General features: G+C 41.9%; 1 protein-coding gene across 1 annotated transcript; it reads left to right on the top strand.

Moving 5' to 3' along the window:
* Window positions 1-22458: 22458 nt before the first annotated feature.
* Window positions 22459-23927, top strand: LOC138887670 (uncharacterized). The gene is made up of 2 exons (XM_070169446.1): window positions 22459-23060; window positions 23201-23927. The coding sequence occupies exons 1-2, from the start codon at window positions 22459-22461 to the stop codon at window positions 23925-23927; spliced, it is 1329 nt and encodes a 442-aa protein (XP_070025547.1).
* The last annotated feature ends 1521 nt before the right edge of the window (window positions 23928-25448 follow it).

A 25448-nucleotide genomic window follows, 5' to 3' on the forward strand; every position in this document is an offset into this window, starting at 1 on the left:
ATTATTTAAAATATCGAGGTTAGGCCTAGACTAAATATTTTACGCTAAAATAAGTGAAATTTCGGGGAGGGTCAAAAATCACATGTCTACAGACCCACTCTACCATCTAGCACGACAAGTAAGACAAAAATTCAATGCCGCAATCAACGAGGTTGTCAGCGATGAGGTGGATACGCTACTCGCCAACGGTTCCATCCGAGACTCAAAATACCCCCAATGGGTCGCCAATATAGTTATGGTGAAAAAGAAAAATGGGAAGTGGTAAATGCGCGTGGATTTCACAGACCTAAACAAGGCCTGCTCGAAAGACTCCTTTTCGTTGCCTCATATCGATCAGCTCATCGACGCAACAACAGGGCATGAGTTGCTGAGTTTCTTGGACGCCTACTACGGTTATAACCAAATCCTCATGGAGGAGGAGGACCAGGAAAAGACTACTTTTATCACCCATCAGGGAATGTACCGTTACAGAGTCATGCCATTTGGGTTAAAGAATGCAGGGCAACTTATCAAAGGTTGGTCACCAAGATGTTCAAGGATCAACTCGGCAAAACAATGGAAGTTTACATCGACGACATGCTGGTCAAATCAAAAAAGAAGGAATATCACATCGACCACCTGAAAGAAGCATTCAGTATACTAAGGCAATACGACATGAAGCTGAACCCCAAAAAATGCTCCTTCGGCATACCTTCAGGCAAATTCCTCAGCTTTCTAGTATCACAAATAGGTATCGAGGTCAACCCCAACCAAATCAAAACCATTGAGGGAATACCTGAAGTATTAACCAACAAGAAACAGGTGCAAAAGCTGACGGGCCGTATAGCTGCCCTGTTGAGGTTCATCTCACGATCCTCTGACAGGTGCCACAAATTTTTTAATGTGCTCAAAAAGGACAACGGGCTCCAATGAAATTCAGAATGCATCGAGGCCTTAAGAGAACTAAAGGCATACTTGTCCTCACCAAAGCAGAACCTGTCAAACGCCTCTTGGTATACTTGGCCGTATCAAAGGTCGTGGTAAGCGCGGTGTTGGTTTGTGAAAATAAAGGTACGCAATATCTAATCTATTACATTAGCAAAACCCTGGTCGATGCCGAAACGAGGTACCCTCACCTTGAAAAATTCGCCTTAGCATTGGTTATAGCTTCACGAAAGCTTAGACCATATTTTCAATGCCACCCCATATCGGTGGTGACGACCTTCCCCTACGAAGCATCCTACATAAACCCGAGCTGTTGGGAAGATTGCCAAGTGGGCCATAGAATTGAGTGAGCACGATATAACATATCAGCCGCGAACAACGATAAAATTGCAGGTGCTTGCCAACTTCGTTGCCGATTTCAGTGCCAAAATAACGCCCGAGGTCGAGCATGAAACTTCTCGTACCTCCCCCGGGTCACCAGCCCTATGGATCCTATATACCGATGGCGCATCCAACGCGTCAGGATCTGGACTAGGACTGGTACTCGAGGTCCCGACCGGCGAAGTTATCTGCCAATCCATACGGTGCCCCGATATGACTAACAATGAGGCCAAGTATGAGGCCGTAATTGCAGGACTTAAGCTAGCTCTCAAATACGGAGCACGACGAGTCGTCCTCAGATGTGACTCACAACTCGTTGTCAACCAAGTCATAGGGACTTTCCAAATCAAAGAGTAGAAGCTACAAAAGTACCAGGCAGATATTCATAAACTGCTGCCTGAATTCGATGAATGTCGACTCGACCAAATACCTCGAGCACAAAACAATGAAGCAGATGTCCTTGCCAAATTAGTAGCGGCCACCAAAAACATCACAAAAGAAAATGTGGTCACCATATTCCACTCGTCAATAGACCAACTTGAGGTACACACTGTAAACTTGAATTGAGACTGGCACAACCGTTTTTTAACATATTTGCAGGAGGGAATACTCCCACCGGACAAAAAGGAAGCAAAAAAGCTTCGAATACAGGTGGTCAGGTACAACATCATAAACCACGACCTATACAAAAGAACATTTGGAGGCCCCTTGGCAAAGTGCCTCGAGCTGAACCAAACAAGGCGGGTCCTCGAGGAGGTACACGAAGGCCACTGTGGCGCCCATACCGGCAATCAAGCCCTCGTCAGGTGCCTCATTCGAGTGGGGTATTATTGGCCCACAATGAAGAAGGAAGCCACTGACTACGTCAAAAAGTGTGAGTAGTGCCATAAATACGCTCCTATGATACATCAAGCAGGCGAGCACCTCCCCTCGGTTACATCACCATGGCCGTTCATCAATTTGGGAATGGACATTGTCGGGCCCCTTCCAGCAGGGCGAGGTAACACATGATTTCTTTTAGTTTTAACTTACTATTTTTCCAAGTGGGTAGAAGCAGGTACATTCACCCAAATATGCGAATAGGAAATTATCACATTCATATGGAGAAACATCATATGCCGCTTCAGTATCCCCAAAGAAATCAGTTGTGACAACGGACCCCAATTCACCGGAAGAAATACCGCCGAATTTTTCAGAAAATGGCACATCAAGCGATTACTCTCCACGCCATATCACCCTGCCAGAAACAGCTAGGACGAATCCTCCAACAAAACAATACTGAATATCTTGAAGAAAAAACTTGAGTAGGCCAAGGGACTATGGCCGGAGTTACTACCAGAAGTACTGTGGGCATACCGCACCATGCCAAAAACAAGCATCGGAGAAATGCCATATTCATTAGTCTACAGGACTGACGCTATGATACCGGTCGAGGTCGGGGAACCCAGTTTGAGATGCTCCAATGAAAGCAGACCAAGCAATGACGAGAACAGGAAACAAGACCTCGACGAAGTAGAGGAGCAAAGAGACATGGCTTACATAGGAATGGTAGCCCAATAACAACAAGCAGAACGGTACTACAACAAAAAAGACAAAGTACGACCACTCAAAGTCAGAGACTATGTACTCAAGGTCAAAACACAGGCAAGCAAAGATTCAAGAGAAGTCAAACTAGGAACCAATTGGGATGGGCCACAATGGAGGGAAAGCTACTATAAAACAATTGGAACGTCGACCTCCTCAAATACTTCAACTTCTAAAAACAGACGCCCCTCAAGTCATACTCTTTTACCCTCACCCAGGTTTTGTCCCAATTGGGTTTTCTCGGGGAGGTTTTGAATGAGGCGACGAAGGGGACCTCTCGAAGTTAAAGTGTAGTTCATCTCCCTACCTGCCGACTACTTCTCCAGGCCAAACGATGAAGGGACTAGGTACACAGGAACTTCTCCAGTATATGCACGAAACAAACAGAAACATGTAATATTCTCCAATGAATGAAATAAAGCAGCATCTTTACTCACCACCAAGTCTTTTTACACCTTACATTCGACCTCGCTCGAATTTTTTGACACTCAACTTGCTCGAATTACTTTACATTCGACCTCGCTCAAATTACTTTACATTTTACCTCGCTCGAATTTTTCGACATTCGACTTGCTTGAATTACTTTACATTCGACCTCGCTCAATTTTTTTTTGACATTCGACTTGCTCGAATTACTTTACATTCGACCTCGCTCGAATTTTTCGACATTCGACTTGCTCGAATTACTTTACATTCAAACTCGCTCAAATTACTTTACATTCCAACTCGCTCAAATTACTTTACATTCGACCTCAATTGAATTACTTTACATTCAACCTCGCTCGAATTTTTTGACATTCGACTTGCTCGAATTATTTACATTCGACCTCGCTCGAATTACTTTACATTCGACCTCGCTCGAATTTTTCGACATTCGACCTTGCTTGAATTACTTTACAGTCGACCTCGCTCGAATTACTTCATATTCGACCTCGCTCGAAATATCTTACAGTCGACTTTTCTCGAACACTACATGCAAACAACCGAAAGTCGGGGACTTCACCGCATAGCAAACAAAAAAAGTGAGAGAACGAGAATCCGGAAACACATAGAAAAAAGGCAATCATTCCATTTCAATTGTCAAATTACAACTTTTTATAGAGGGGTTCGAGAACGCCCTCACAAAAATAGCAAAACAAAGCAAAAACTAAGTAAAAACACTTTCACGCTGCATCATCCCCATCGGCGTACTTATCATCATACCAAGGATCAGTAGCAAGCCTATCCGCGTCGTCGTCATCTTCATCCCCACTAGGCATACCAGGGGCATAACCACAAGCTTCACGGGCCGTGACAACTAGGGATTTTAATACATATACTCCTTCTTGCTTAAGTTTTGATTAGAAATGTGTACAAAATAGTCCCAAAGGCTCTCAAGTTGTGCTTGATTGCAGATTTGATCAACAAGGTGACAAGATGTCAAAGATCAGTTCAAAAAGGAGTAAAACTTGCACAAGTACCAAGACAAGACAAAACTCGGGCAAAACAAGGCCAGTGCGACCGCACACCATTCTGTGCGGTCCGCACAAGTAATATTCAGAGAGTGTGCATTTCCAGGGAAATCGGCATTGCGGCCGCATGGGGTTTTGTGCGGTCCGCATTGAGTTCATTGCTTCCGCACTCAATTTAGTGCAGTCCGCAAAGCCACACTTCAGAGAAGTGCCAGTTCCAAGTTTAAAGTCCAATGCGGTCCGCGCTCCATTTCATGCGGACCGCACTAGAAGCCATCGCGGCCGCACTCGATTCTGTGCGGTCCGCATTGCCCGAGTTCAGAGAGATGGATTTTAAGTCAAGAGCGTTAGTGCGGCCGCACGTGATTTTGTGCGGTCCGCACTAGCCCCGCAGGGGTATTTTTGTCCAAAATTTTCAGCTTAGTATAAATAGCTTCTTTTCCCATTTTTAGGTCATCAGATAGTTTATGTACTGAGCTGCGCTCGTGACTTCGATAGCTTTAGCTATTTTGAGCAATTTTAGCTTCATTTCAACATTGAATCTTCTAGTTTATCTTAGCAATTAATTAATATGAGTTTTTCTTTATCTATTTCTTTGTTTTCTTCTCTAATTATGAGTAGCTAGACCCATAAGCTAGGGTTGTGGCTCAACCCTAGTGAGGGTAATTGATGAGTCTTGTGTTTTGATGCTTGATTGTCTATGAGTGTTTGATATTTGGACTAATTTCATGTTTAATTGCTAAATTAGTGGTTGCAAATACTAGTTTGTGTTTAGTTGACTTTGGCTCTTCTTGAGAAAGAGAGTCTAAGTCTTTGAAATTGGTCAAACAAGGAATTGGGGCGTACTCAAGAGATTGATAGCCTTAATTAAAGGGTTAAATCTAGAGATAGTAATACCTGACTTGAACCTTGATTGCTTGTGCAAATTTGCATACCCAATTGGTCTTGAGAAAGTCAGTTCGGGCGAAATCACTCGAACCACCGAGAGGTGTAGAGTGGGTAGAAGTGTTCAATGGTTATATAATACTCCCCAAATGTGTCAATCATGCCTTAGACTCAAGTATCCATCAATTGACCACCTAGGCGAAAGTCATTACCCTAGTGCCTTTTACCCATTTGAACAACTCGCAATAGTTTAACCTTAGCTTACTTTAGTTTAATTAAGCATTGTAGTTTATATAATTAGAAGTAAATCAAAACCCAAAAATATTTAGAAGTACAATTAAGAGCAAATACACAAGTCCACTTTAGATAGACACCCGACTCCAACTTCTAGCTCCCTGTGGAAATCGATCCCGACCCTAATCGGGTAAAAGCTGCTTCGACCCTCTCTCGCTACTCAATAGTAGTGCAGGGTTGGCCTCGATCAGGCCTCACGTGCCTTGACATGGACTCCCTCAAGTTCTGCTTTGAAAACTTTCCTGACGGCCTTTAAAGACTTATACACGTCAAGTTGAGCCTCGACGTGAACCCACATCTCGTACAACTCCCGCAGCACACCGAGATCAGCATAAGTATGAGACATAGATGGTTATGATTGCCATTGTACCTCCTAGGACTTCAAGACAATGACCTACTCGTTCAACACAGACAACTCTGCCTCCAAACCCTGGATCCGTTCCTCTAACCTCGCCACCTTAAGCGCCGATGTCTCCACCTCATTATCACGTTTAGACCTACAAACGCGGAGGGAATCTTCTAAGGCCTCCGCCTCAACCATAGAGGCCATTCTGCCTTTCTCGGCATGACTCAATTCGTTGACCTTGGCGCTCAGCTCGCCCTTTAGATCGACAACCCTCGCCTCCTTCTGCTCGAGTTCGGTCGTTAAGGACGCCACCTGCGTTGAAGGTCAGTGTTCTCAGCCATCACCCCCTTGCTCACCTTGAGCTCATCCTCTTTGGCCTTTAGAGTTGAATCAAGCTCACTGCTCCTACCGATGTCTCTCATTAGCTCATCATCCCTCTCCCTTAGCTTCTCATCTTTCTTCGTCAACTCATCATCTTTTTGTTTAAGCCCGTCACGAAGCGATTAAAATTTTCCATCCTGGGTAAAGTTGTCGACCAGCATTCGGTGCTTAGTACGACACTCCTTGTACTTCGAGGTCACCTTCTTAAAGATGGTCGTCCACCGCTCCTCCCGCCGGTCACGCTCGATACCTATGATAAGAGTCTGACATGAAAAAGAAAGGAGTCAGTATGAGCAAATTACACATGCGAAACAAATCCTAACATTAAAAAACACTTAATCGCAGAGCCATGCCGGATATACTCAACGACAACTCCACATCGCTTATCGCCTGTAGTGCCGTGTTTTTAAAAGCTGCGCACATGGGAGCAAAGGATGGCGCCACCTGTTCTGAGTTGGCCAAAAGGTTGAAACCTATGGGAATGATTACGTGCCGGTTAGGACCCTCTGTCCTTATCTCCATATGAGTATTCCTATACAGGAAGGCCCGTACCTCCTCAGGGTCGACGTCCGAACTAGAACCGTCGTCCCTCGCAGAGACCGCTCTATTTCCCCAGTCGCCGATGATGTGCCACCTTTTGTGGCCCGTATAAGATCTCCCCCTTCACGAACCCCCTCAACCCTAGAGGTCCTCCTCTCTATAACGGCACCCGCCGTGAAAAAGGTCTCTACATCTGGTGCAAGCGCAGACGCTGCTTCCAAAGCAATGACTTGTTCCGAATCGACATCTGCGGCAACGGCCTTCCCGGTTTCCACCCTTCGCCTTTTTCTCGACGGTGACTCCTCGTCGTCAAATGGTTCATCTACAAGATGATAGATGGGCCGAGAAGAGATCTCATCCCTCACTGCAATGTTTGAGGGGCGGAGTCCCTCATTGGCAGATCTTGAGTACGACCCCCACGAGTGGACTCGGCTAAAGCAAATTGCATCCCCTCCAACGTGATGGCTTGGCGGAATGCTGGCACCGGAGCCTTCTTCTTGGAAATTTGCCAACCTAGCACCAAAGGAAGGTCGCATCAAAGAGCAATGGTAAACAACAATAAGCTGAAGTATAAATGACACTTACTGGATGGGATCTTGGGTCCAAAACGCTTGTGAAAGGATGCCCAATCATGAATTCCCACGATGTGAGGTAACATGCGAGCCACCCAATCTTCCATATCAAAGACAGAAGAATGTGCACGCCTCTCAGCTGAAAAACAAGGAAGCCGCCAATGAGCTGGAAATGAAAGGACGAAAGAAGATAACGAGCATATGGTGAGACACTTACGATTATAGTTCCACTGCTCGGGAAACCCAGTCGGGTCCGCTACCAGGTGCTCGGTCTTAATGAATAAGTACTTATGCCAGAACTTCCGATTCGTTTTGTCATCCATCCCGACCACCAACCCTCTGGTCACACGATGTCGTAGGTGTATCCAAATACCTCTATAAAAAATAAGAGAGAACAGGTGTAGCAGGTGGCGGACGTTGACCTCACAGCCTGCCAACTCTGCATACTTCGTCAGCATTAAGAAAACTTTATACAAATAGGGGGAACGTTGCGCCGGGGAAACATTGTAAAATCGGCAAAACGCCTCCGCTAGCGGAAGGAGAGGAAGAGTATATCCAATAAAGAAAGGATAGATATAGAAGGCACAGTATCCGGGTCGATGAACCTCCATAATGTCACTTCTGGCCGAAACAATTTTGACGTGGGGAGGAATGCGATATTTAGATCGAAGGTCGGCTATGTGAGGCGGTCCTGTCTCAGAAAGTCTCTGAGCAGGAGCAGGCTCCTTTGGAAAATTATTCCTGACCAAAGGGTTTTTGGGAACTATCTCTTCTGCGGTAGGGAAGCTTTCATCCTCTTCAGTCATAAATTCCTCACCACCTGGAGCAAGGGCCACCGATAATGGAGTAGCATCGGAAACCTCGTCGTAGACGCGAGGAGATTGTGACATATTTCAGCAATGAAACGTATGCAACAAAGTCTGACGAAGGGGACAACAATTGGGCAAGAAAGAAATGACTAGAACTGAAGAAGCTGCGAGAAATCAAAAACAGAAATTGGAGAAGAAGATCAGAGAAGAGCAATACTCATGCAAAGTGAGGGATGGAAAAACTTCCGAAAAATGAAACCCCCACCTATTTATAGGGTTGGGTGGAGCGAAAATCGGGACAAAGGACCGTCAATGGCACCAAAATCAAAGCGGCAGACATGTAGATGCTGCATAGGGAAGACGCATAATGATGACACGCGTGGCCATGACGTCACCTCACGTTAGCCACACTAACCGCAGCCTCGCTGGCTACGCGTTTTCTTGACCTTGCCCGATTCGACTTATTTAACACAACCAAATTTCTTCTAATTGGATGCGAACCAGGTTCGCTTATCGAGGGCATGCAAGGCCACGACCTCAACAAGTGGAGGGACTAACTGTATAGGTCTAAATTTGGCGACTTGGTAACGGTAGATAAACAGGATCGAGGACGGGGTCAACCACGGCGTAATAGCAGGAAGACATCTTCGAGAAGACTGTTGTCGAGGACGAGTAGCTCGGGTAAAGAAATAACGGTACAATATTTCAAAAGTGGACACTTATTTTGTACTTTTTAGGGTTTCAAATAGGAAGAGATAGAGAACAAAAAGGGGATCTTGGCTTTTTGATAAGAGTACATTGTAAAAGGTTGACTAGAAGGAATATACCAGAGTTGTCTTGTTCACCGATTATCTTGTTCAAGCACACGTTGTTTAATCTTTGTTTACAAGACCCAAAGATTCCTTATCCATCTTCACTTCTCATCGTTCCACGTCGCTGACAGGAGAAAGAACCATCCAAATCATATAATAATTGGGTGGTAGATTATTTCTTATTACATTTATTACCATTATCTACATTTATTGCATATTCATGTTATAATATCTATTGATAATTATTGAGTACAAAGCTGCTATTTAATGCTCTCAAACGCCGTTCATCTTACCAATATCCTACAACATTTGATCTAAAATTTATTATATTTAACTAAGATTCACCCTTCGTTTCATCTTTAATTAATTTAACCAAGAACTCAACACTTTTTGGTCAAACAATAGATTTTAGCCTCGTCATTACATGTTTTTTTTTGTTATCCGAATTTGAATGTTTTTTTTATCTAACTTAATCCCTTTAAACGTCATCTTCAACTTCTTTTTTTAATTTTTGTAGTCTTCTAATTTATTAGATTCTGAACTTTTTTTAATTTCACTTTTATAACGTTAAGCCATTTTGATTTTGCAATTCTTCTGACATGACTTTATAGTAAAACTCATTTTTATTTAATTTTAGCTCAAACAGATTACTTCACAGTAAAACGTTACTGTGAAGCTCATTAATAGAGTTCTTTTCTACTGAGACTAAGATTAAGGTAATATTTGAATTCTAATAAAGATTTTGGTAGGGGCTATTGCGAGGTAACTAAAATAATTTCGATCTTGATTAGATTATATGCTATTAAAATTAAAGATATAATACACAAAAGTAATAACAAAACTAGAGAATACTTCCTTTCGCCAATCCAAATTTTAGCTAACTTTGCATGCGGAACTAAATAAATGATTTTAAAAGTATTTTCACCTGGTTATTTTATTTAAAATAAGAAAATAAATTAGTTATTTCTACAAGGTTGTTTTCACTTCCAGTTCCAGAGAGGAAAAATCGTGAATCACATACCATATACTTCATAAAGCAAAAAAAGAGAGGAGAAAAACACACACGTACAGCTATCACCATTTCTAGCATGGACATTTTATTTCTTTTAAGATATTACTACATAGTTTCTTACATATTTAAGGGCTTCATATTTATTTATTAGTATGAAATAAGAAATGAGACATAAGCATAAATAAATTGGGTCTCAAGCTACCGAGTTACCAAGTATCTCACTATTAGGAATAAGGGTTGACCTGTCACCTGCTCTGTCCTATTAAAAATTTTAAAAAATTAAGCCTTGCCCTGCCCCGCCCTGCCACGCTTTATTTAATTGTCCCTTGTGCTGCCCCATTAAGTATTTCAGTTGCCCAACCTCATCCCAATTGCCATCCCTACTGGATCTAACCTTAGGAGAATTGAGAAGTAATTGACACTCAAAGAGTATTATAGCTGAACCATTTGCATCCAGCCGAATTTACTTTGAGGAAAAGCTTCATATCTTCAACTAGCTAATTGTAAACAGGTACACCTTCTGTTTCAATCGTGTTAATGGAGCAAATATTTTGATCTTTTCTAAATGCATTTTTCTTTTTGTATGGAGAGAACCTGGATATAGGACTTTTTAGTGAGGACCTATTAGGAAAGTTCATTGCTCATTGCACCACCGACATCTTCCTTGCTTCTTGAACTGGTTGAGCCAATGAACTAGCAGTTCGAAGGAGGGGCCCAGCAGGTGTATCAGCAACGTAATCTTGATCAGGAAGAGTGTGACGATCCGATCGGTCGTTTTAAGCATTTGCACTTAGTTTTGTGGTTTGAGGTCATGAGTAGCTTTATATGGAGCAATATGACTTGCGTGTATCGTCGGTTTTGGTTTTCGAGTAGTTCGAAAATGATTAATTAGAAGAGTAATTCTCAACTAGGAAGCTTTAAGTTGAAGAGTTGACCAAGTTTGACTTTTATATATTTAACCTCGGATCGGAGTTTTTATGGTTCTGTTAAGTTCGTATGGTGATTTTGTACTTAGCATATGTCTGGATTGACATTTGGATGTTTCTAGAAGGTTTTAGCTTTAATTGGCAAAAATTGACAATTTGAAGGTTTAGAAAGTTTATAGGTTTGATCAGGAGTTGACTTCGATGTTATCGGGTTTGGATTGTTGTTCCGGGAGTTGGAATAGGTTCGTTATGTCATTGTGTGCAAAATTTGAGGTGATTCCGAGTGACGTGTTTGGCGTAAGTTTGGAATTTGGAAATTTGAAATAGTTCTTTGAGATTGATTTGATGTGCGATTCATGGTTTGATATTATCTTGCGTGATTTGAGGCATCGAGTAGGTCCGCTTGTATTTTGGGACTTGTTGGTATATTCAGACGGGGTTTCCTGGGGCTCGAATGAGTTCCGGGGTTATTTCGAACCATTCCTATGTGTTTTGAGAGTTGTTGGTTGCCGCGTTTCTACAGAGCATCGGGATCACAGAGCTACGCTCGGGATCGCATAGAGGAATTTTGGGGCAGCTGGCGTTTGTTCATCGTGCTCGTATGTGAGGGTCCGCAGAGTAGGGGTTTTTTTGGGCTGGAGATATTTGTTCTTTGAGTTCGCATAGGTCGACCACGATCGCGTTTCAGCTAGGGAGTTGAGGGTTTTGGTCATCGCGTTCGCATTTATAGCGATGCATTCGCATGGGTCTGACATCTGTGGTCATTGCGTTCGTGGTGGAAGTTTCGCGAACGCGAAGTGTAATATGGCAGAGTTCTTCTTAGTGCTTCGCGATCGCGAAATGGGTCCCGCGACTCGAAGGATACACCTGAAGTAGCTATATAAAGATCTATTTTTGGACTTTGAGTTCATTGGTCCATAATTTGAGATTTGGAGCTCGATTTTTGGCGATTTTGGAGAGAATTTTCACTATTTGGATTGAAAATTTATTTATTTTACATGATTCCATCATTTGATTAATGAATCTAAAAGAGAAATTCGGGGGGGGGGGGGTTGTCAAAACTTTAATTAGTTTTTAAACATCGATTCGGAGTTTAATTTGAGTAAATTAGTATGGTTGGACACATATTGGAATGGTTGTCGGAATTTGTTAGTTTTGTCGGGTTATAGGGTGCAAGCTTGGGTTGACTTTGAGTATTTGATTAAGATTCGACCTTTATCATTTGGGTTTGATTCCTATGGCATTATTTGATATTTTTGAGTTGCTTTTGGCTATATTCGAGCCATTCGGAGGGTGATTCGCATGGGATGGTATTTCTAGAGTTTTGGTTTAGTTGTCTTGAGGTAACTATCTTACTTAAACTTAGTTGAGGCACTAGTTGCCTGAGTTATTTGTGATAGCTACGTGCTATGGGTGGAGCATGTGTAGGGTTGAGACCATGTGCGTGCATCAGTGTATTTTTCATGCTCTGGGGTAGTATTTAGGTTACGATATGCCTTGAATTGATTGCTAAGCTTCATGTTGTGATGGTTCTTATATTTGTATCCCCGTTGTGAGCTATTTGAGCCATATTTGCGGTTACATAGAGGTTAAGCTCCCGACTGAACCTGATAGTTGCTACTCTTGTAGTGTATTTGCCTGATTTGAGCTATGATATCACACTTTGCACATACATACACCTTAACATGTCACTTATACAAGTCCAAGAGTATAAAATTGATGTTTTTTGAACATGTACATGTATTTTCGTATATCTACTTTCTGTGTGATGTGGATTGGATTGGTAGTCTGTGACTACCTCGGTCGGATTATGATATTGAGTCGGTGACCATGCCTGGCGGATTATGATATTGTGCATGTGACCACATCGAGTGGATTATGATATTGAATCTGTGACCATGCTGGGTGAATTATAATATTGAGCCTATGACCATGCCAGGCGGATCCGTGATATTGAGCTTGTGGCCACACCGGATAGATTATGATATGGAGCATGTGATCAAGCTGGGCAGATTCCACGTGACTACGCCGTGTAGTGTGTGGATATAGATCCATTCCCCTAGGGTCACCCTCTCATGTGTCTTCTTGATGGTGTACACATGGATTGTGAAACCTATAGGTTTCTGATTGATGTGGGCCTTGGAAAGGCTGATCAGTGGTTTGGTTCGTTTATTTAGATTTTGAAGTAGGCCTTAGAGCCGTATTGTGATTTCTATTTGGATCGGGTTGTGTGCTAGAGCGGGTTGATAATTTGTTATCGCATTTCTTTTTTACTTGTAATTTCCTTTGCTGTTTACCTCATTTATTTGCATATCTTCCTTTTATGCAGAATTGTTGACTGAGCAGAGTACATTAAGAAAATTGTGTGCACCAATGTGGTCTTATCTGTGATTTCATGCTTTGTTCATATTACTGTTCTGTACTTGTTGGAATTTATGAATTGTACAGGTGATTTGTGAGTATCATTTATAACTCTTGCTTACATTACCTCATCGAGGTTAATCATGATTCTTGTTGAGTACAAAAGGTCGGTTGTACTCATACTACACTTTTGCACCTTGTATGTAGTTCTTGGAGCTGAGATGCAGTGGATGATAGGAGCTGGCACTGAAGATGTACCTGCCTTCCGAATATAGCTGCCACTTGTCCTTGGTAGTTTTAGATTCGAATTATGTTTATGTACATTCCAAACAGATATTGTACTTATTGTATACCAGCTTTGTAAATCTAAATCTTAGTGGCTCATGACTTGTACTACCAAATCCTTGGGTTAATATATAGAAATTCAGTTATTTTACTTATTAATTCTTATTATTCTCATTTGAGTTGTGTTGACTTTTATTTGGCTTGCCTATCGGGTTGGGTTTGGTGTCATCATGACTAGGTAGATTTGGATCGTGACAAGTTGGTATTAGGGCTCTAGGTTCATAGGTTCTACGAGTCGTGAGCAAGTGTCTAGTAGAGTCTTGCGAATCAGTATGATGAAGTCCATACCTATCTTTGAGAGGCTACAGGGCATCTAGGAAACCTCTCATCTTTCCTTCTCTATCATGCGACATTAATTCAGCTTGAAGAATATCTCTTTGAATTCCTTCCATTCACTCGTACGTTATGTTGAGCACTCGGTATCCATTGTGCATCAACGACTTGTGATGTCACAGATTAAGTACAAGATGTGTTTTCAGTATTGTGGAGATAGGCCAGTCTGGAGGACGTGAGGCCAGATTTAGATTGCAGCTTGAGCTCGAGGGTTTTAGTTGTGTGAGTATATGCTTTTGAACTTATATGTCCGATAGTGTCCCCAGGAGTGGGATTGATGACTCTATGAGTAGTTGGATAGCTATATAATGAGTGTTATTTGACTGCAAAATGTGCTTAGATAGTTTGGATGTGATAAGAAGAATTTTGCCTTGGATGTGAAAGGACTATGAGTGCTTGATTTCTATCTTGATGTTTTGTACAATATCGAGTTATGAGTGTGTTGAGAGATCTTTCAGTTGCTCTTTTATGGAATGAAGTAGATTTTTAAGTCTTGTTGACGATTTTAGACTCAGAAAGATTAAGTGATTGCATTGTGATTGTGACCATGATAGGGTGTAGAGAGATGCCAGTTTGAGGCTAGGTAGGTGGGTTATCTTTTGCGGGGAGGTCTACGGATGTGTGATCATTGTGATGTTTTTGTGAAGAGTTCTCTTTCTATCAATTGGATGTGTATTTGCTACAATTTGGGTTGCATCGCTTGAGGAAGTTTGCATGACAGTCACGAGAATGGATATGCGCTTAGTAGAAGATTTTAGGTATTTTATGGCTGGTGCTACGTGAGTATATAAAGGATTTAGTTGGATTACAGTGCGGGATTATAGTAGTTATGGAGTAAGGGTATCACGGGTTATCGTATTTTATATTCTATGGTTTCGAGTCAAATAGGGGAGTTTGCTATAGAGATTAGATTGCATGGTCATGTGTGATATTAGTTTGGACTAAGGCATACTTGAGGATCGATTATGGTTTGAAGAGGTTGATTTCGAAGATGACTCGAGCAAGGAAAATTTCTGGATGCGTGATGTTTTACGATATACGAAAATCTAGGAATGATTCGGGTTTGTTATTCATGGTGGATGTAGTACGCTAGAAGAAGGAATTCACTCGGTTGCTGAAAAGTGGGGTTACTTCTTAGGTGTTTGTGTGGTAATAGAGCACAAGTCACTCAGCTCGTTTTAGCGATGCATTGGATATTAGAGCGGAGTGGATGACTCTCTAGAAGGTTCTTATGAGTTCAAGATTCGTATGTGGTATTTGAGGATCTCCTGGATTTGTATATAACTAAGGTCAGAGGTTTGCATTAGAGGGTGCTGAAACTTACGGTGTTTATATGCCATTGATGATTCTACATTTTGGTATTAGAAGGGTTGGAGAAACGACTTCAGATTTCACAGAAGTTCTCTTTAGAGTGGATATCTTGGTTGTAGTATTGTTGGGCGCTTAAGAGGGAATATAACGGCTTATGGGCGCGGTTTCATGCTAAGGTCTCTTGTGGTGAGCTTTGGTTAATGATCGTAGTGTACTAGTAAGGAGAAATGTTGACTTAGCAGCAAATCGAGAGGGACTCAAAGAAATTGGTTTGGATTAGCATGGTAATAAAAATAACCGGTTCTTTTAGTTCTTTTGGTGTGGTGAGGCATTGTAGGTATGTTGTGGCAATGCTATTGGGTTTGCAATCTACATGGCTTGGTTGGGTTTGAAATATTCATTTGTGATGGCTTGATTATGTGCAAACGGGGTTCGAAGAGTCTTGATGATGTGGACCACAACTTGGGACATATGTTTTCGACAAGTATGAAGAGTACGATGCATGTTGTGATCTTCTCCTGGATGGGATCAAGTGGAAGGTTTCTGGATGATGGAGTATGTATCCTTCTTGTGATTTAGGGCTGATAAAGGGGTTCTCGTGTTTTCATATGATGGCATGATAGATGTGGTGCTACGATTGAGGTTTGCATGTACGAGGTTGCGGTTTCGTTCAAAGGGAATGTCATGAGTTCTAGACAATATGGACTATTTCAAATGTTTAGAAGAATGTTGGCACTATCTGGTATCACTTGAGAAGGGTGCGCATTTTAGAAGGTGCACTATGTTTTGACTTGCGGATAGAGGCAGATCTAGGATTTAAATCATGTGGGTTCAATTTTAATGTTTTTAACATTGAACCCATTATATTTTTAAAGTTATGGGTTCTTATCTACTATTTTTGCAATTTTAGTGAATTTTTACATACAAATTTTGACTCTGCATCGAAAGTTATGGGTTCAGTTGAACCGTAAGTTATACACTACATCTGCCTCTACTTACGGATGCTTGACTGGTATTACGGTAATTGCCTGGTTGATCGACTGCTAATAATTACATTTTTCTATGTGGAATAGGAGAATTATAGAAGTATTTCTCAAGAGATGATTGTGTATGAGGGAGGTGTAAATCATTTGAGTGGTGGAATTGGAATCGGACCTGGAGATTCTTATATTCTAGGGATTTGAAGACTATCAGGGTAGAGACAGATTGTTCCTTGGTTGGGGATGGTGAAGGTATGTTAAAAGGCTGGCGACTGATTGTATATGTTATGGATAGGTTATTGTGGACTTTTCGGAGGTTATCTACCTATTTTGGGAGGATCAGAATTGATTTAGAGTCCACTGATAGGCCTGATGAGAATGTGTATTCTATATTAGGTCGGATTTATTTACCCAGCACAACTATTATTGAAGGTAGTGTGTCCTTGGTTAGAGTTGATCTTATTCGTGTTCTGATATGTTCCATGAACTATGCTATGATGAGTTGTGAGGCTATTGATTATTTTCACACATGAAGCAGTTTTGTTGCGCTTAGTGGCGAAATTCGAGCGAGATGGTTCTTGGGGTATTGAATGATGGATAGCGCATTAGTTATGGTCTGCCTATCTGTGGTATATTGTGATATTTGTTCCTCCATGTTTATGGTCATGCACTTCACGTGTTTGTTATTGATATGGGTTGTGATTGTGGGCATCACGACTCGAGGTATTCCATGTGGACCGATGTATAAATTGGGGCACATATCGCAGCAGAGTTATGTAGGGATATGATTGTTTGTTCTTATTTCATGTGTTTTGTTTCTCCTTTGTGTGATGGGTTCATAGCATTGCGCTTCATAGTGGTATCTGTTGAGCTTGCGAGATGGTTCTCTCATTTGATTCTCTTTTCATCTTTGGATACATTCGAGTTGTTGATTGTTTGGTGCACGAATTACATGGTATGTGGCTCTAGGCTGTATTGTTGGCATATCGATCAAGCATCTTGTACTGGATGAAATGAGGTTATTGAACCTGGAATGATTACTATTGGAATTGATTAAGGTATGTTTGGAGATGAGATGATGTCACTAGTCAGTTTAGAATTTGGCTATAGTTCTTATCGGGTGAGAAAGCTCCACAATTTTTTGATCTAAGGGGTGATTATGAGTTTCTACGTGTTTCTTTCATCATTGGCAATGTTCAAAGGTTTAAAACAAGGTTTTATTTGATATGAGGTTTGTTACCAGTTTCAAATTTATTCTTGGGCAGCTATTATGGTCTGAAGTTATTGCTACGAGTATCTGAATGGAATATGGTTATGGCTTGATACAACTTGTTCAGACTTATATAGTGTATAGATGCAAGAATCGAGTTTTATAATGAATTTCGGATGTTGGAGATTTGGTACCCAGGTTTATGGACTAAGGTTGAAGAAATGATCTTTAGTTAGGTTATGTTGTCAGGTTTATATGGATTGGGTGACCCATGGGTATGTGTATAATAAGTTTATATAATGATTTGATGGCTTTGAAATGACTCTTGGCACGTTTGAGGATGAACGTATGTTTAAGTGGGGGGAGAATGTAACAATCCGACCGATCATTTTGAGTATTTGTACTCAGTTCGGTAGTTTGAGGTCATGAGTAGCTTTATATGTACATTATGGTGTGTGTGTATCGTCGCTTTTGATTTTCAAGTGGTTCGGGACTGATTGGAATAATGATTCTCAACTAGGAAACTCTAAGTTGGAGGAGTTGACCAAGTTTGACTTTCATATATTTGACCTTGGATCAGAATTTTTATGGTTCCGCTAGGTCCGGATGGTGATTTTGGACTTCGGCGTATGTCCGGATTTGCATTTGGATATTTCTAGAAGGTTTTGGCTCTAATTGGCGAAAGTTGGTAATTTGAAGGTTTGAAAAGTTCATAGGTTTGACCGGGAGTTGACTTCGATGTTATCGGGTTCAGATTAATATTTTGGGAGTTAGAATAGGTTCGTTATATCATTTGAAACTTGTGTGCAAAATTTGAAGTGATTCCGAGTTGTATAGACGTGTTTGTTGTAAGTTTGGAATTTGGGATTTTGAAACAGTTTGTTGAGCTTGATTTGAGGTGCGATTCATGATTTTGATGTTATCTTGCATGATTTGAGGTAACAAGTAGGTCTATATTTTATTTTTGGACTTGTTGATATGTTCGGACAGGGGTCTGAAGTGCTCGGATGAGTTCCGGAATAGTTTCAAACAATTCCTATGTGTTTTGGGAGTTGCTCATTGCTGGTGTTTCTGTAGAGCTTCGCGATTGCGGAGCTAGGCTCACAATCACATAGAGGAATTTTAGGGCAGCTACCATTTGTTCATTGCATTTGCATGTGAGGGTTCGCGTTCGCGTAGGGTGTTTACTAGGCTGGAGAGATTTGTTCTTCACATTCGTATAGGTCGACCGCGATCGCATTTTAGCGAGAGAGAAGGTTCTGGTCATTGCGTTTGCATTGGTAACGATGCGTTCGCGTGGGTCTGGCATTTGTGGTCATCGCGTTCGCGATACCTCAGCCATAATTTGAGATTTGGAGCTCGGTTTTGGGCGATTTTGGAGGGGATTTCACTACTTGGAGTGGGATAAGTATTTTTGACTCAGATTTATTTATTTTACATGATTCCATCTTTGATTTTGGCATTTGACTAATGAATCTAAAAGACAAATTTAGGGTTTTTGTCAAAACTTTTCAAAAGTGAATAATTAGGTTTTGAACATTGATTCGGAGTCGGATTTGAGTGAAATTAGTATAATTGGACTCGTATTCAAATGGGTTGTCGGAAATTGTGATTTTTGTTGAGTTTTAGGGTGCGGGCTGGGGTTGACATTTGGGTTGACTTTGAGTATTTAATTAAAGATTTGACCTTTATCATTTGGGTTTGATTCCTATGGTATTATTTGGTAATTTGAGTTGCTTTTGGTTAGTTTAGAGCAATTCAGAGGTCGATTCGCGCGTGATGGCGTTTCTAGAGTATTGGATTGGCTTGCTTGTGGTAAGTATCTTACCTAAACTTGGTTGAGGCACTAGTTGCCTGAGTTATTTATGATAGCTACGTGCTATGGGTGGCACATATGTGTGGGGTTGAGCCCATGTGCGCGTATCAGGGTGTTTTTCATGCTTGGGATAGTATTTAGGCTATGATATGCCTTGGAATGATTGTTAAACTTTATGCTATGAGGATTCTTATATTTGTACCCCTGTTGTGAGTAATTTGAGCCATGTTTGAGGTTACATATAGGTTAATCTCCTCATCAAACCTAATAGCTGGTACTTTTGTGGTGTATTTGCCTTATTTGAGCTATGATAGCCTACATTGCACGTGCATACACCTTAGCATGTCACTTATACCAGTCCAGGAGTATGAAAGTGATGTATTTTTATCATGTACATGTATTCTTGTATATCTGTTTTCTGTGTGATATGTGCCTTGACCACGCTAGGTGGATTATGATATTGAGCATGTGACCACGCGGGCAGATTGTGATATTGAGTCTGTGACCATGCCGGACGAACGGTGATATTGAGCATGTGACCATACTGGACGAATTGTGATATTGAGCCTGGGACTACTGGGTGGATCTGTGATATTGAGCGTGTGACCACAACAGACGGATTATGATATGGATACACCAGGCGGATTATGCCGGGCGTATTGCACGTGACTACACTGTGCAACATGTGGATATGGATCCATTCCCCTAGGGTCATCCTCTCATGTGTCTTCTTGATGGTGTACATGTGGATTGTGAGAAACCGACAGGTTTCTGGTTGATGTGGCTTGCTAAGGCTGATCAGTGGTTTGGTTTGGTTATTGAGATTTTTATGTGGGCCTTAGAGCCGTATTTTTAGTTCTATTTAGATCAGGTTGCGCACTGTAACGGGTTGATATTTGGTTATTGCATTTCTTCTTTACTTGCAATTTCTTTAGCTGTTTACCTGATTTATTTGCATTCCTTCTTTATATACTGGATTGTTGACTGAGTAGAGTACATTAAGAAAATTATGTGCACCAAGGTAGTCTTATATGTGATTTCATGATTTGTTCATATTATTGTTCTGTACTTGTTGGAATCTATGAATTGTATAGGTGATTAGCGAGTATCATTTATAATTCTTGCTTCTATTATCTCGCCGAGATTAGTTATGATACTTGTTGAGTACATGTGACCGGTTGTACTCACACTATACTTCTGCACCTTGTGTGTCTTGGAGATGAGATGCAGTGGATGACGAGAGTTGGCAATTAAGATGTACCTGCCTTTCGGATATAGCTACCACTTGTTCTTGTTAGTTTTAGATTCGAATTTTGTTTATGTACATTCCAAACATATGCTATTTATTTCATACTTGTTTTGTAAATCTACTCTTAGTGGCTCATGACGTGTACTACCAAATTCTTGGTTTAATGTATACAAATTCGGTTTTTTCAATTATTGATTCTTATTATTCTCATTTGAGTTGTGTTGATTATTATTTTGCTTACCTATCAGGTTGGGTTAGGTTCCATCACGACTAGGTGGATTTTGGGTCGTGACAAAGAGAAATTGCACTATTTCAATCAGAATCCTTTTTCTAATCTATGATATATCGATCCACCAAATTTGGAATGAGAATCCCTACGAGGACATTACTTAAATGGTCACTCAACTATCCGAAATTATATTGTAAAGTTATCTTTCTTTCCTTTATAACTAAAAAGTCTCTTAACTATGGCTAGTCACTAAACCAGATTTCTTCAATTTTGGTCATCAAATACCAATTTTACCCTCTAAATTATCAAGTTTTATCTTCTTCTTTTTTTAACTTTTTAAATATTATGATTTTTTCTATTTTTAATCTACATTATGGACTTACCTATAGAAAAAATATATTTTATTTATAAAATAAAAAATCAAAAAATAGTTTTCTAGCTTATATAATGTCGGAATAATAATATGATTGAGCATAATTTTCAAGAATATATAATGTATACTATAAAAATACTTTTATTTTAAATAATTATTTTTTATAGTACGTGCATGGAATACATATTTACAACTTTTATATTCTTTTATTCTCAATTTTGTAAATAAATTTTTGAAAATTTTGTTGTTAATATCAAAATTATTATTATGAATAAATTATTCGAATTAATTTTTTACTATTATGAACAAAGCTATAGATATAGGCAGCGAATCCAGATTCCATCTCTTCTTTCTCTCTCTCCTTTCTTTATCTCCGAAAGCCCCCAGCCTTAACGGCTACTTCAACACCCACCGGCGACCACTCCCCAGGTAAGTCCCCCCCTCTCATCCCATCTCTCTTCCCCAATCTCTCTCATACCCCCACCCCCGTCTGTTATCTCTCTCATAACTCCCCAATCCCCGGCTTGTTCTTCACCCTCACTACCGGATCGTCACCAGTGGATATCTGAGCGCCGAACACTGCTCTCCCCGCCTCTGCTCATCTCCCCTTCCTTTTCTTTTCTTTTTCTTTTTCTTGTTCTTTTTTCTTCTTCTATCCCCCCCTCCCCCAAAAAAACTGCAAAGATCCTGTATCAGAGCTCCGGTGACCTTTCGGGTTGATCCTTTTCGACAGCGGATTTCCTCTTAAAAAATTATAAGATTTCTACCTTGCAATTGTTCAGTTTGTTGTACCACGGTAGAACTTGGTTAATTTTGTATAGTTCTCTGCTTTTTCCCTATATTTCCACTACTACTGTCAGGGCTACACCAGTGGTAGCGGTGACAACCCTCCTGCTTTTTGGGTCGTGGTATATTCTGTGTTTTCAGGGAAGTTCGCGAACTTGTCGAAGACATGTTGGGCGCACAAGCACTAGCAAAGGAGAGCAATCTGAGCGAGCGTCATCAAAGGGCGGTGGGAAGCGGTGCGTGAGCGTATAACTACACCAAGTACAGCCAGTCAACACAGGTTTGGTTCTCGGGAGTTGGTACCTCCCTTTCTATGGTTTCCCTTTTGGTGTTTAGCTAAATTGTTGTCCCTTTAGTTCACAATAGTTCAATCATTCTACAAGTGTACTTGTAGTGACTTGTTTCCTTCTAGTTTGATTCGATGGTCGTTGGGCACTAGCGAGCCCTCTTTAGATTGGCAGTAGGGGTAAGTGGTTGCAGTCTGGGGTGGTATATTAAGGGCATGTCCTCGTGTGGGGCAGAGTGTGGGGCTAGGGTCAGGGTGTGGGATGGGAGGCAGGGGAGGTAGAAGGGGCAAGGGAGCCTATAGGTTGAGAATCGGGTCATGGAACATAGGTTCGCTAACGAGTAAGTCCATAGAGTTGGCAAAGATCCTCCAGAAGAGGAAGATTAATATAGCGTTTGTCCAGGAGACTAGGTGGGTTGGATCGAGGGCGAGAAACGCGGATGGGTATAAGTTGTGTTACTCTGGAGTCCACAGGGGTAAGAATGGAGTGGGTATCCTGGTTGATAGCCATCTTAGAGAGTCGGTGGTTGAGGTCAGGAGGGTGAATGATAGACTAATGGCTATTAAATTGGTGGTGGGTGAGTGTACTTTAAATGTCGTTAGCGCGTACGCGCCGCAAGTTGGCTTGGATGAGGAGATTAAAAGGCGCTTTTGGGAGGGGTTGGATGACATCGTTCGTAGCATTCCACCTTCCGAGAGGTTATTTATAGGAGGAGATTTCAATGGTCATATTGGGTCATCCGCAGGTGGTTATACTGAGGTGCATGGCAGCTTTGGTTTTGGGGAACGGAACGGAGGGGGCACTTTGCTGTTGGACTTTGCCAAGGCATTCGATCTAGTGATTGCAAACTCAAGTTTTCCGAAGTGGGAGGAGCATTTGGTTACTTACCAAAGTTCGGCGGCGAAGACTCAGATTGACTATCTCCTCCTCCGGAGATGCGACAGAAGGTGGTGCGAGGATTGCAAAGTTATATCCCAGGTGAGACCCTTGCAACGCAACATAGGCTTTTGGTGATGGACATTGGTATTACGATAAAGAGGAAGAAGAGTCCAGTACGAGGCCAACCGAGGATTAGGTGGGGCGCCTTGACTGAGGATAAAGCTCAGGAGTTGGCAGGAAGGTTATCGGCAATGGGAGCTTGGAGAAGTAGTGGGGACGCAAACACTATGTGGTCGACGACGGCAAACAACATAAGGAAGGCGGCGATAGAGGTGTTAGGTATATCTTCTGGACGCACCTGTGGCCACAAAAAAGACTGGTGGTGGAATGCCGGTGTCCAAGGTAAAGTGGAAGCGAAGAAGGCGGCTTACCTGCGACTAGTAGGGAGCACTGGCGAGGAAGAGAAGACAGTGAACAGAGAGAGATATATGGTTGCTAGGAAGGAGGCAAAGATGGCAGTAACGGAGGCTAAGGCAACAGCTTTTGCTCGTTTGTATGAGGAACTAGGGAACAAAGGCGGGGAGAAGAAGTTATTCCGACTCGCTAAGGTGAGAGAGAGGGCGGCTCGGGATCTAGACCAAGTGAGGTGCATAAAAGATGATGACAACAAAGTTTTGACGGGGGAGGACCAGATTAAGAGGAGATGGCAGTCCTACTTTCATAGACTTCTAAATGAAGAAGGAAATCAGGATATTACACTAGGTGAATTGAGGAATGCGGACAACCCCCATGAATTAACTTATTGTAGGACATTGAGGTCGATGAGGTCATGGAGGCAATGCGTAAGATGAGGAGGGGCAGAGCTACCGGGCCAGACGAATTCCGATTGAACTTTGGAGAGGTGTGGGTAGAGCAGGCTTGGAATGGCTTACTGGGTTGTTTAATGTTATATTCAAGACTAATAGGATGTCTGAAGAGTGGAGGTGGAGTACAATGGTTCTGTTGTATAAGAACAAAGGTGATATCCAGAGCTGTAACAACTATAGGGGTATCAAATTACTGAGTCATACCATGAAAGTCTGGGAGAGAGTGGTTGAAATGGGAGTGCGAAGGACGGTGTCTATTTCAGATAACCAGTTCGGGTTCATGCCCGGGCGATCTACCACAGAAGCTATCCACCTTATTAGGAGGATGATGGAACAATACAGGGATAAGAAAAAGGATCTTCACATGGTGTTTATCGATCTAGAGAAAGCGTACGACAGGGTACCTAGGAAGGTCTTATGGAGCTGCTTAGAGGCTAAAGGGGTCCCGGTTGCATATATTAGGGTGATTAAAGACATGTATGATGGAGCTAAGACTCGGGTTAGGACAGTAGGAGGCAACTCCAAGCATTTTTTGGTTGTTGCAGGGTGGCACCAAGTGTCGGCGTTTAGCCCTTTCCTATTTGCCCTAGTGATGGATGCCATAACGCATAATATTCAAGGGGAGGTGCCATGGTGCATGCTATTTGCTGATGACATAGTCCTAATTGACGAGACACGACTCGGCGTCAATGAGAGGCTAGAGGTTTGGAGACAGACCCTTGAGTCTAAAGGGTTCAGATTGAGCAGGACGAAGACGGAATACCTCGAGTGCAAATTTGGGGACGTGGCGACGGACGAGGGAGTAGAAGTGAGGCTTGAATCTCAAGTCATACCTAAGAGGGGTAGTTTCAAGTACCTTGGGTCAGTTATTCAGGGGACCGGGGAGATCGAAGAGGATGTCACACACCGTATAGGGGTGGGGTGGATGAAGTGGAAGTTAGCGACGGGAGTCCTGTGTGACAAGAAAGTGCCACCATTACTAAAAGGTAAGTTTTATAGAGCAGTAGTTAGACCTGCCATGTTGTATGGTACCGAGTGTTGGCCGGTTAAGAACCTACACATCGAGAAGATGCAAGTATAAGAGATGAGGATGTTGAGGCAGATGTGCGGGCATACAAGGATGGATAAGATTAGGAATGAAGATATTCGAGAGAGGGTGGGTGTGGCCCCAATAGAGGACAAGATGCGGGAAGCATGACTCAGATGGTTCGGGCACATTTAGAGGAGGTGCACTGATGCACCTGTGAGGAGGTGTGAGCGATTGGCGGTGGTGGGTACGAGGAGAGGTAGAGGGAGACCTAAGAATTATTGGGGAGAGGTGATCAAGCAGGACATGGCGCTACTTAGGATTACTGAGGACATGGCCCTAGACAGGGAATTGTAGAGGTCGAACATTAAGGTTGAAGGTTAGGGGAAAGTTGTGAATATTTCTACAACGCACTAGAGTGAGACTAGCCCGTTAGGAGTTAGGCTTAGGATACTACTGGTTAGCTACTGATGCAGGGC

Source organism: Nicotiana sylvestris, chromosome 3 (genome assembly GCF_000393655.2).
Source record: "Nicotiana sylvestris chromosome 3, ASM39365v2, whole genome shotgun sequence".
Taxonomy (NCBI): Eukaryota; Viridiplantae; Streptophyta; class Magnoliopsida; order Solanales; family Solanaceae; genus Nicotiana; species Nicotiana sylvestris.